Below are 13,453 nucleotides of genomic sequence, written 5' to 3' on the forward strand. Positions count from 1 at the left end.
TAATATGGCCTAATTCACACATGGAATAAGGGGTTTTCTTCCACAACTTCAGAAATACTGAGTCCTCAAATAAATTTCGGCAAATAAAACGTATATGATATAACATATGATATGCCGCAACTGTGGTTCTATTTAATGATATACGCAATACATTATAAACATTGTTTCTTATCAGTATTGTATGCTATCCTAATATGCATGTGTCCCCGCGGTAATAGACATTGCCATTGATTGTATTATGCGTTACGTGTTTAGTTTGCGTGTGTTTAAACAGAGCACACACGCGCGCCCGCATTCATTCATTCTTTTTAACACTCACTCGCGGTAAAACAATGTTTTTCACGATCAAATACTCATCAATCCTAAAAGTTATGGGCATGTAGGCCTACACGATGTCTCTGTCAAGAAAATATGTGTTTGCTGTACGGTGTTTGCAGATGCATTGATTTAAAAGTACAACTTATTACCACTGCATCAGCTGTTCTTTACCAAATAATTTACCAAGAATGTGCGGCTAGGTAGATGGGAGAAGCAAAGTGTATGCGCGAGGTGCACAAGCAATCCGTATGCATCGCATGCGCATGTATGCATGCGCCCTTAAAATAGCATCTGAACAACGCGCCACTGACTTTAAACCAGGTATTTCCTGATCAGTAGCGCAATGGTATTCAGAAACGGCAAAATACCGTTTGCGCCAGAACACGCCTCCTCCTTCCGCCGAACCGCCCCTTGGGGCGCATGATCAATCCCTAATTTACCGGCGAGTGGCGGTAGTGGGAAAAGAACGCTCTGCGCCAGTTGTAAACTAGCAACGACACATGCGCCAGTGACTAAGTCACTTGCGCCGGATGCAAGATAGGGCCCTATAATTTCAAAGGCATTAAAGTAGTCATATTTAAGGGCATTAATTATTTACAGTAGTCTGGGCAATATACATAATTTATTCTCAACAATGTTAAGGAGGATCTTTCTCCCTCTCCTCAATGGAGAAGCCTCCACTGGTAATTTTACCAGGATTTACACACGCCTGTAATCTGACCGACGCTCGCTCTCGCTCTCTCTCTCTCACAGTCCTCTTAAACAATGTTCCTTATGCAACACTACTTAAAAGACAACACAAGACAACCCAGAACAAGCGGCTATAAGCAACCACAGCCGCATCTGTTCAGGTGAGCCCTGCTGTCCCTGGTGCTTATTCTCAGCATTAACAACCGTGATAAATCAACAACCTCATTTGATGGACCAATGCAACTTATTCCAGGCCATCAAGGCACAATTAGAAATATAATAACACAAAAAATAATTAACGGACAGCTCAGGGAACAGTAATGCGGCACCGGGAGGTGTGTATTATACTCACCCTATTTGTAGAGGTGGAACCTCTCCTCGAACTATCACCTTAACGCGGTGGAGAGGTTTGCGTGTCCTGAAGAACCTTGAGAGCTATGCTGTCTGGAGCCTTGTGCTCCTGGTAGGGTCACCCATGGCAGCTTGGTCTCGGGGGGAGGGAACAGACTAAGAATGGTTCAACAACTGCCTTGTGGCCTGGGAGGGAAAAAGGCTAAGGGAGCAACACCCCAACAGAAAAAGCATCCTCTAGGTAGGCCAATCCCCCGCTTAGAGGTTAGCAAAACTGATTACAGAAACACTGAAAAATATAACTACCACCTTAGAATTGGGAGGAGAAGGACCTTCAACTAGAAGACGTATGAAGCCCTGTGGTGAAAGCCGAAAGGAAGCCAGAGGGTGGAAGTTTCTGAATCCTAAATCTATCACAAAAATCGGTACATGGAATGTACGCTCAATGCATATCACAGGAAAAGCGCAGACCATCGCGAATGAAATGAAGGCATTTGGCATCCATATACTTGGAATTGCCGAGGCTAGGTGGAAGGAAGCAGGACAAACACGGCTCGCATCAGGTGAATCAATCATATACTCTGGACACACAGGAGATCATGCTGCTCATTCGGACGGGGTGGCAATCATGCTATCAAAGGAAGCAGGGAAAACACTTCTAGGGTGGGAACCAGTAAGCGCGAGGATCATCCTGGCCAATTTTAGGACTTCACATAAACGCATCAACCTTAACATCATCCAGTGCTACGCCCCCACCAATGAAGCAGAGGATGAAGCAAAAGAGGACTTCTACCAAAGGCTAGAGGAAACCATCAGGAAATGTAAGGAGAAGGATCTCACCATTTTAATGGGAGATATGAATGCTAAGGTTGGCAGTGACAACACCGGCTTTGAGCAAGCGATGGGAAAGCATGGCCTTGGAGTGATGAATGAGAACGGAGAACTCTTTGCCAACCACTGCGCCAACCACAGTCTCGTCATTGGTGGAACCCTCTTCCCTCACAAACCATGCCACCGGGTAACTTGGGTCTCCCCTGACAGGAAGACGGAGAACCAGATAGACCATATTTGCATCTCCAAGAGATTCAGGAGAAGCCTCCAAGATGTCCGGGTGAAGAGGGGGGCCGATGCAGCCACGGATCACCACCTACTGGTTGCTAACCTACAACTTAAGCTGAAAAAACATCAAAACAGCACGCCAACAGGCAAACGCTACAATGTGTCACTACTGGCCACCAAAGAGAAACAAACCAACTTCCGAATAGAACTCAGAAACCGCTACACAGTACTGCAAGCCAAGGAAGTAACAGAAGAGGAACACAGGACGATAGAACACCACTGGCAGCAAGTAAAGGAGGCATTTACAGGAGCCTGTGAAGCAGCAGTCGGGCTCAAGAAGAGGACGCACCAGGAGTGGCTCTCACCAGAGACCCTTAGCAAAATAGAGGAAAGGAAGAAGCTAAAGAACGTACTAAACAATAGTAAAACAAGATCAGTTAAGAAAACAGCGGGGGAGGCGTACAGTAAGGCAGATAGAGAGGTCAAAAAGAGTGCACGGAGAGACAAGAGGAACTTTGTAGAAGAGCTTACAAACAAAGCAGAGGAAGCTGCAAGGCAGAATAACATCAAAGGGACAACATCCGACTGCTGACCAAAAAATACCAGAAAGGGAATCACCCAGTCAAGGATAAGGAAGGGAGGACACTGAAAACACAAGAAGAGCAAATGAAAAGGTGGGTTGAGCACTTTTCAGAGATACTGAACCAACCACCTCCGTCAATAAAGGCGAATATGCAACCTGCAGAAGTTCCCCTGTCAGTTGACTGCAAGCGGCCATCAAAAAAGGAGATAAGAAATGCCATCATGCACTGCAAGAACAACAAGGCACCAGGTCCTGACAACATACCTGCAGAAGCTCTTAAAGCAGATGTTGAAGCGTCCACACAAATCCTATATGACCTGTTTGGTAAGATCTGGGAGGAAGAAGACGTGCCTGGAGAATGGAAGGGAGGCCACCTAGTTAAAATTCCCAAGAAAGGCAACCTAAGCCTCTGTGGCAATTACAGGGGAATAATGCTTCTATCCGTCCCGGGCAAAGTGTTAAATGGAGTAATTTTACAACGCCTCAAGGCAGCAGTGGATGCAGAGCTTCGAGACAACCAAGCTGGTTTCAGGCCAAATAGATCATGTGCCGACCAAATAGCAACCCTGCGAATCATCCTTGAACAATCCCAAGAGTTTAGGTCCCCGCTTTACGCAGGATTTCTGGACTTTGAGAAAGCATTTGACAGTCTGGATAGGGAAGTGCTCTGGCAACTCATGAGACACTACGCCATACCCGAGAAGTTCATCAACATCATCAAGAACATATATTCTGGAACGCAGTGTAGGATCATACATGAAGGCCAGCTGACGGAGGCATTTAACATCACAACAGGAGTAAGACAAGGCTGTTTACTGTCACCTTTACTATTCCTTTTAGCGGTAGACTGGATCATGAGGCAAGCGACTTATAATAGACAAAATGGTATCCAATGGACCCCGTTTACACAATTGGATGACCTAGACTTCGCAGATGATATTGCGCTCCTGTCCCATAACCACCAGCAAATGAAGGACAAACTGAGAGTGGTAGAACAGAGAGCAGCTGAAACAGGCCTCCGCATTAGTACACAGAAGACCAAAGTTCTCAAGGCCAATACCAAGACACTAGCAAGCTTGACAGTAAACCAACAACCACTAGAGGAAGTTGACTCCTTCATTTACCTGGGAAGCGAGGTAGCGAGTGATGGTGGATCAGAAGGGGACGTTAAGAGGAGAATAGGCAAGGCAAGAGCGGCATTTGGAATGATGGGGGCCATTTGGATAGCACGCAACATCACCCTCAGGACCAAAATACGGCTATTCAATTCAAGCATTAAAACCATTCTCCTGTACGGATCGGAAACGTGGAAAACAACAAAGAAACTACTAAAGAAGCTACAGGTTTTCACAAATCACTGCCTAAGACGCATCCTCAACATCAGATGGCCTGACAAAATAAGGAACAAAGAGCTGTGGGAAGGAACACACCAACCTGCCATAGAAGTGGACATAATGAGACGAAGATGGGGATGGATTGGGCACACATTACGTAAGCCGAGGAACACCATCACACGCCAAGCCCTGCAGTGGAATCCGCAGGGTAAACAGGAGGAGTGTTACAGCAGAGATGGAGAGAACAGGCTATAGATGGCAAGACCTGGAGAGGCTGGCACAGAACAGGACGAGGTGGAGAGATATAATCAGTGGCCTATGCTCCAACTTGGAGCAACAGGCCTAAGTAAGTAAAGTAAGTATTTGTAGAGGAAGGCCAGTCTTTCATGGTGGCGAAGAGGTCAATAAGAGACCCAGGGATTGTTCAGGGAGCATGAATCTTTGCCAAAAAGAAGACATGGCCAGCAAAATAGTAGCTGAAGTTTAGCGATACCAGCTAGCCACTCGGTGCGGACATAGTTCTCCTCATTGAAAGTGCGATAACCACTCGTCTTTCTCTCCACACGCAGCTGAAGCTTTGGCATTGGCCTGCCGTCAGATTAAATTTTTAGTTTCTGCCCATGTGGCAGTTTGGTTAAATTTTACTAAATACTCTAAATCTCGACCCTCCAAAGCTGCACTTGCTTATACGATAAAAATGCAAACGTGCTAATCTCCAGCTATTTGTTTACGTTGACGTTGATGCTTTGATTTGATAGGTGTGAAGCCAAGGGCCCGCTGGCTTCCCTTGGCACCCTGCTGACTAATCACAGGAGGGCAGTGTCATGACGGTAGCCTCACCTGATTGGTTAATCCTTCTTTTTTTTTTAAGAAGTTTGTTAGGCTTCAGTAGAAAAGGATCCAATTGCAGACAGAAGGCTTGGTTTCTGAGTTTATTTCCAGCAAGGCACAGGTAACATACTGGCACGATCCGACAGACTGATGGGCACACTGAGCTTAAATACCCACAAACCAATCAACACACATTAGCAACAGGCGTGTTCATAATGAGGCAGCAATTCAAATCAAGACAGGAGTAGCAGGGTGGAGTCACAAGTACATGGCAATCCAAAACAAACAGAAAAGCACATGACACCACCAACTGACCTACAAAATGAAAATAAAAGCACATGTTGCCGAAAAAACTTAAATATCAGGATCCCTTACAAAGGAATGCCATCTCGGGCTGGCTGCCTTGCGGACATACAGCGTGCGAGGTCATGTTTTACCGCGTATTCAGTATGTATGATTTAGAGGGGCGCCGTTTCGGACATTTTGAAATGCTCAATGAGATGAGAAAATGTGGAAGAAATGACAGCACTGTTTATGTTAACAACACAAACTGTTAACATAAATGTTTTTATTAGATGTCTAAAAAACAGGGAAGCCTGGCTTCCCTTAGCCTTCGGGAGAAAACGCCACTGCCTGGATGCGAACAGGTCCACCTGAGCCGTCCCGAACATCTGCCAGATCAGTCTGACAATGTCGGGATGCAACTGCCACTCGTCTCGGTGGGGACTGCCACGAGACATGAGGTCCGCCCCAAAGTTCTGGGCGCCCGCGATATGCAGGGCTCTTAGACTGAGGAGATACTGATGAGCCCAAAGCCAGAGCTCGACCGCCTTTCGGTGGAGAGCAGATGAGCGCACTCCCCCTGTCTGTTTATGTACGCCGCCACCGACACGCTGGCTGTCCTGATCAGAACGTGGCGGCCACGTGCCAGGTGAGAGAAATGCAACAGCACTTTCCTCACAGCGGCGAGTTCCAACACATTTATGTGTGCTGTGGGGGGCGTAAGCCACTCGCCTCCGACTGAGTAGGAGAGGCACGTTCCTCCCGAACCCGTCAACGAGGCGTCCGTGAAGACCACTACGTAGGACGTCAATCTGCCCAGGGGAACACCCCTGAGAAGGGCGGGGGGTTTTCCCAATGTTCAAGGTCGTGTGACACCGAACGGGGTACGAGGAGCAACCGGAGCTTGTGTCGCATGGGGTCCAACTGTTGGCGTCTGCTGGAGTCTGCCCATAAAGAGCAGACCCAGGGGAACCACGGGATGGGCGACTGCCATCAGCCTTAACAGGCGCATGGTGGACAGTGCGGTCACGTTTCTGCGAACACAAGTACAAGAGCATCGCTGTCATGGTGGCTTAGTCTATGTAGAGCCCCAAGTAGACTATTGGCCGGCTGGGGAGCGGGGAGCTCTTTTCTCAGTTGATGGCAAAACCCAGGAAAGAGAGATGGTTTATCACCGTCATGGTGTCCCTTCCCCCAGCTTCCTCTGAGTCGCTCAGAATAAGTAGGTCGTCGAAGTATAAGAGAACCCTCTTTCCCTGATGCCTGAGCGCTCCCAACCGTCGCGCTCCACACACTTTGAGAAGGTGCGAGGGGCCAGGGAGTAGCCGAATGGCAGGTAATGGTACTCGTACGCCACCCCCATAAAGGCAAAGCGGAGAAACTTCCTGCGTGCCTGCCGAACAGGGACATGGAAGTAAAATCCTTGAGATCCAGGGATGTGAACCAATCGCCCTCTCTCACACATAGTGAGCATTCTGAATTTCGGTCAGAGAGAGGGGGAGCTGACAGGGGAGACTGATACAAGCATCCGTATCTACGGGCTCGTGTAACGAGTCTCCAGTCCGCCCACGAATCTCAAAGGGACGCCGCATATTTGAAGCAGGTGAACCAGAGGTTATGTAAACACGCCGTCCGGCCACCACCCTACAGCCACCAGACTGAGGGGGGGAAAGAAGCAGCCTAGAGGAATGCACAACAAGCGTAGGACACAGTTGGCCTAAGGAATATCGCCCTTTAGGAAGTATGTACTGCTGTTCGGCCGAACAGTCTTTTGAATCTTTATTCAATGGTACAGAAAAAACGGGAGCCAGCTTGTGGTACTTCTGGCTCCGCTGTGCTGCTCCTGCTCCCCCCTGCTGGTGCTGGGGCGGCTGCGGCGGTGGCATCGGGGTAGAAGGAGGCCCCCTGGAATGCTGGAACCTGGCTCGACCCCGCTTCCTCCCGGCCTGCTGGTGGGAGAATCGCCCCGAAACGGGAACGATTCTCACGGACAGACTGCTGGTGCGCGAGCACCTCAGAGAACCGGGGCCCAAATAGCCTATCCGGAGCTAATGGGACCCTGGACGAGGCTGGCCCGCTATCGCTCCGGCACCACAGTGTGGGAGAGCCAAATGGCCTGGAGGATGGCGCTGGAGAACCGGGAAACTGCAAGCCATCTTGCCGCTTCCTCCGGGCCGTAAGCCTCCCTGCCAGCCGACAAGGAGACCAGGGCATAGAACAGGGCGATGTTGTTGACCGCCGCCGCAGATTGCGAGGCACAAAGTAACACTCTGTCCGTCACGCCGACAATCTGCTTCTGGAGGCGGTCGGGGGGCAGCAGCTTCTCGTTAAGGCGCTCTCCGCGACCCGGACAGAGAAGCGCTGCCAGGGGAGGCTCCAGGTGAGGGATCCCCCTCGCCTGAGTATCAGCCCACCCCTCCACGTTGGTTAAGTCAGTGAAGGCCTTCACCGGGGCTTTCAGTGTAGAAGGGTCTCCACCCGCAGCGGTGAAGAAATGCTAAACGGATGGGAACAGGAGACACTGGGTAGCACGCCGGGAGGAAAACTGGGTGCGAAGCACTCGCCCTGCATGTCATCCGACATGAGGGCGGGAGGCAGGGCTGGCATAGCGATGTCCTTGATGCCCGCTGCCTCGCCCATGATCTCCCCGAATAATTCGGCCATCTGGCGTGGTTTCTCCCTTCGGGACGACTATGGAGATGGAAGCCCTGGAGTGGGAGAGCCCGGACGCGGAGTCCGCAAAGACATCGTCAATGGAGGTGGAGTCGTCCACCTCGATGAGGTCCTCGTCTTCTACGTCCGGAACTCCGGCTTTAAAAATGTCGATGGCCTCGGAGAGAGCCACCGACGGTGAAAAGAAAAGGTGCCTGAAGAGGGGCTCCTCTTCAGGCACCTTTTCAGCACACGGCAGGTGGCGCAGAGGCGGGGGTAGACAAGGCAACCCGTGGCCTGCGCTGAGGGACCTGAAACACGCCAGGTGCCCGTCACCCGGCGCGAGAGAGGCAGGACAAGAAGAGCAAAGAGGCCCTGAAAAGGGCCCAGCTCTCAAGGAATCACTCTTTAATGGCCCTGAAAAGGGCCGTTGGTCCGTCACCTCGCCCACGCCGCTGCCACAAGGTTCTTGACGTTTTGAAGTCATAGCTGTTGATTAGTAGAAAGCTGAAAGAAAAGGGAGGATGAGCGGCGTTATGCGCCGCCTTATATACACGGTGCCGTGGGAAATGTGGGTGCACGTTGATGGGTCCATAGTTGAAAATATCCGTGCATACGAGCACGAGCACGCGCACGGGACAAGCCGATAAGGCGAAGCCTAGACGGAGTAGCATGCATGAAATGGAACTATAACTTCACACGGTGTGTCTTTTTACAATGTATTTGTTACCAAGGACGCTATACCATATGCCATAGTTTCCATATGCTAAAGACGTGTCTAGTTCATGCAGGCTGTGTTCAGTAAAATAAATAAATTGCGATCTGTTTTCGGCACATGTAGGCCTATCTGCCTTAGCCCAAGTTGAAATAATTGTGATGTTAAAGGTGCCATGACATGCTATTTTATGGATGCTTTAATATAGGTATTAGTGGGCCACTAACACAGTATTCAAAGACGTTCCCGAAATTCAGCCGTGGTGCAGAGTTACAGCCACTCCGAGCCAGTCGCACATTGAGCTTCCCCCAAATGCGCTGTTTTGGTGTCTGTAGCTTTAATGCAAAGGAGGAGGAGCGAGGCTGGTCAAGGAGGAGGGTGGGGGTGTGGCCCTGAGCAGTGTGCAGCCACGGTACCATGCGCTCTGTTCACAGTGGATGTATCGCAATGGCGAGGCGCACACAGCCTTAAGCCGTGTTCTGTAAATATTCTAGAACACACGTGAGTCCTGGAGGTCTATATCTAAATAATATCATATAGCCTACATAGATATCTATATCATATAATATATATTATCACGGCCAAAAGCTGTGTGAGCCGATATTATGAATCTAAAACGACCGTAGCTCCGACGTTCCTGGTTCTTTCACGTCCACATCAATGTGAAGTAGACCGAACCTCGACAAGGAGGAGAAAGGGATTCCTCCGCCTCCTGCAGCGCCGAGACGGTGGTCCCTGATCGGCAGCGGGAAGCGGGGCTCAAGCAGGAGACATTCTCCGCCAACAATCCCTTTCCCTTCCATGTCATGGTTCATGTTCTTGAGGGAGTCAAAGCCAAAGTTCCTTTCCTCCAATTCAATCACAACCATGGCTGAGATAACCCCCACTACGAGTCTTGTTGTAAAATACCAGAGACGAGAGTCCGACGTGTTATGCGCAATAACACAAAAAGCAGAACGGTTATACAAATAACAAGGAAGGGTACAACACTTGCGTTACAGTCCTGGAGCTCTATATCCAAATAATATCATATAATACATTGATATCTATATCATATAATACATATTATCACGGCCAAAAGCTGTGTGCGCCTCCAGACGATATTATGAATCACAGACGACTTTGTCGGGTTCTGCGACGTCTCTGGTTCTTCCACTTTCACGACTGAACAGCACTCTGCCTGCTGCCCGCTGCCCGCTGCCGGGCGGTGGTGCTTCGTGGCGGTGGTGTCTCGCGGCAACCGGCGGCATGTCGCAGTTCATGTACTTCAGGGAGTCAAAGCCAAAGTTCCTTTCCCCCCAATTCCTTCTCAAACTTGGCTGAGATAACCCCCACTACAGTCTCGTTGTGGAAATACAAGAGACGTCAAAGAACCAACAAGAAACACTTTACAGTGTGTGTATTCACACACACACACACACATCACACGCTCGCACGGTCGTGTCTCATTGGCGGGCCATGTCTCTGGGCGGGCCAGGCAGAGTAAGGGGAGGAGCTTACTGCAGTGTGACGCCATAAGAAACTCACATAAGGGGAGGAGCTGAGATTCTTGGTGACGTCATAAATACAGACATTCCAAATCAGCGCGCTTGAGCCTCCGTTTTTTTCAAAGGCGAGCAGATCACCTAGTGCTCGTTTTACACCGAACGCAAGTTTTGGCCACTGGGGGACCATAGGCAGGCTAGGGGAACTCATATTTATGTTAGCAAACCTCATAAAGTGAGATTTTCATGCCATGGCACCTTTAAATGTTGATGGTGCAGTTGTTGAAATGAACAGATTGATTTCATACAAATCATAAAAGCCTCTCCATGTGTCATTGTGTGTGCGTGTATCCGAGGTGCTTGTGTGCGTGCGTGCGTGGGGGGTTCTTGATTGACCGATTTTCTAATATTATTCGAATACTTCTCAGCGAATATTGAATAGTATTTTTGCCAGAAATGCACATCCCTAGTACTTACCATTTTACATGAGCGGCATGCGAGTGGAAAAACGGTAGGTGCCAGTAGGGAATGGTACATGCCATTTACATGAGTGGCATGCCAGTGGAAAAACGGTAGGTTCTAGTAGGAAATGGTAGCTTGGCCTATATGCCATGATACCACTGGATCATGTCGGTATAGGAAGGTTTATGGCACTGGTTCGGTGTTAAATGATAGGAACCTGTAGGCCTACTGTATTTTTTGTTTAAACACCAATAAGAACAAATGCAAAACTTAAAATGTGGCCTATTGAATAGTCATACAGTAGGCTATATAGGCTACTAGGACACCTTGATAAAACACGAGGGAAAAAATGGATGAATGTCTAGCCATAGGCTACAGTGCCACCCCCTTGTAGGTATAGGGACCTGCCTCTGTAGACATAGACTGTAGGCTATAGCTTTAAATCTCTCTTATCGATTAGTCAGACCTGTTTAGGTGGCTAGGCTAACCACCATCACCGGGGCAAGTCTGGCTGTTTTCAAAAGCATCTGTCATTTCAAAAGCAACAACAAACAGATCGCTCACATCCTAACAACAGAACGGACCAGAGAAACATATGAATCCCTTTATTTACGGCGCTATGTTGTGATATAGTGTCAATAAAGACCAAATATATATAGCTTTACATTTACGGCAATACTTTTCGTGAAATTATAGGGAGGAGGCGGGCGTGCTGGTATCATATACCATTGTTGGGAACGACATTTACCGTTCCTGAACGGCATATGCCATGGTATGTCAGTGGTCGCGGTGGCACATTCCACAGGCCAATAGACGATCTCGGCACACCTGGATCTTGGACAGGGGCACAGGCGTTTGCCGAAGTGTCTTACTCATCTGTTCTACCTTGACAAAACCTGTCAGTCTATCTACCTGCCTTCCTGCCTGCCTATCTGTTAATCTGTATGACTTCCTGTTCTACTTTTATCTGTCTTATTATTTGTCTTTTTCAGGCAGGTAATTGGCCACGTAGTAGACAGGGACCCCAGAGAGAGCGATCCCTATCCCTCTGAGGGAGTTAATGGTGTCGCTGTAGAGAGGAATTAGCTCCAGAAACAGGCTACTCACACACTAGAGCAGGGGTGCCCAACCTTTTTTGACCCAAGATCTACTTTTCAAGTAGCCAACCTCCCAAGATCTACCAGCCTAGTGTCACCTACCTTCAAGCCGGGGGGGGGGGGGGGTGTTGTCAACTGCTGTTGTCAACTGCTGTTGACAGCGCATGCGCTACCGCGCGTATATGTCCCGTGCAAATTTAATTTTATTTAAAAAAAATATATATATATATTTTTTTTTTTCTTCTTCACCCCTCGCGGTCGACTTGGGATCTGTCGGCGGTCTACTGGTAGACCGCGATCGACTGGTTGGGCACCCCTGCACTAGAGGATGGGGAAGACCATCCTCTAACTTGACACTTCTGAGCCTTTCCTTTTTTCTGTCTGTCTGTCTCTCTGTCTGTCTGTCTCTGTCTGTCTGTCTACCTGCCTCCCTGTCTGTACCTCAATCTAGTGAGTCTGCATGGTGTCTGTCTGTCCTACCTTGACAGGTCTGTGTCTGAGCGGCTGGGTGTAGCGCAGGTAGATAAGGCCGGCGACGGAGAGGCCCACGTAGAGCCAGTAGCTGAAGCTGAAGTAGTTGATGAGCTGGAAGACGTCCTCCACACAAAGGAAGATCAGGCCCATCAGGCCCTGAGACCCAACAAGCTCGATTAGGTCCACACAAACACAGACATAATAACGCACTACTATACATGCACACGGAAGGTTTCCATGGCCAACCCAGTACTTAATTTTAAGTTTCTTGATACACACACAGACAGTTGACAGTCCACTTTTTTTATTCAAATCTTATTTTATCTTCACCTAATTTGCCTCCACTTCTGTTCTCACACCTGAATGTGCCTATATGATCACATCTAGGTTGATTTTACATGAGTGACATGCAATATATTACAATTTACAGTAGTTATCATTGTTTGTGGTATTCACAATTTTGATTACTGTATGTGCTTTTGCCATATCCTGCATGTACCACATAACAATTTGCGCATTTCATCACCTTGCAAATTCCTTAAACATTGCTTTAATTTAGTATTTATTTTAGTTTATGAATTTATTATTTTTGTAATTATTTTGATTCATTATTATTTTACTTTTTGAAAATATATTTGAATCACATGCATGTGTTGTTGTGTAGCTATTCTGTAATAAAAACATTTCATCATTGGTAAAAATGCATGAATGCTCACATTGAACAGCAGTGCAGGAATGGGAGTGTATCGCTCCATGTGGATCAAACTCAGGCTGTTTGGAAGGTGGCCCTCTCTGGCCCCCACGAAAAACAACCTGGATGACAACATTAGCTTAGAGTCATCAGCGCAGAGTTAACACAGCTATAGATCCTCAAATGAACACATGAATATACATGTGTTTACTACGTTAGAGCCTAAAGACACATTGATTCTGTGTAAGATGTCAGAACAGATAAAGGCATCATTAAACATGGGCTTGGTGATCACCGCGAGGCGGCGATGACGGAGGCGTTGAGTCCTCCGTAGCAGGACATGGCCACCGCCACTGGGATGATCCAACTGAAAGGGCCCAAGACGGCGTTCCCAAAGGTCTGCCGGTCGGATACAAAAGAGTCATTACAC

At 48.3% G+C, this 13,453-nt stretch overlaps 1 protein-coding gene and 1 long non-coding RNA gene across 6 annotated transcripts in view; one reads left to right on the top strand and one right to left on the bottom strand.

The window, feature by feature from the left end:
• Positions 1-13,453, bottom strand: part of LOC132463659 (Y+L amino acid transporter 2-like) — a 31,703-nt gene that overhangs the window by 13,933 nt on the left and 4,317 nt on the right. For 4 of the 5 annotated variants that reach the window (XM_060059961.1, XM_060059960.1, XM_060059962.1 and 1 more), the window contains 3 exons: positions 13,319-13,422; positions 13,049-13,145; positions 12,339-12,488 (listed from right to left, as the gene is read on the bottom strand). In XM_060059961.1, coding sequence (XP_059915944.1) covers positions 12,339-12,488; positions 13,049-13,145; positions 13,319-13,422 — 351 coding nt within the window. Of the gene's footprint in view, positions 1-10,391; positions 11,596-12,338; positions 12,489-13,048; positions 13,146-13,318; positions 13,423-13,453 lie in introns of those variants that run through there. The other variant, XM_060059963.1, reaches the window with a different exon arrangement.
• Positions 1,055-5,252, top strand: LOC132463662 (uncharacterized). Its single transcript, XR_009527100.1, has 2 exons — positions 1,055-1,373; positions 4,707-5,252. It is a non-coding gene; the product is annotated as an uncharacterized LOC132463662 (long non-coding RNA).

This window comes from Gadus macrocephalus, chromosome 8, assembly GCF_031168955.1.
Source record: "Gadus macrocephalus chromosome 8, ASM3116895v1".
Taxonomy (NCBI): Eukaryota; Metazoa; Chordata; class Actinopteri; order Gadiformes; family Gadidae; genus Gadus; species Gadus macrocephalus.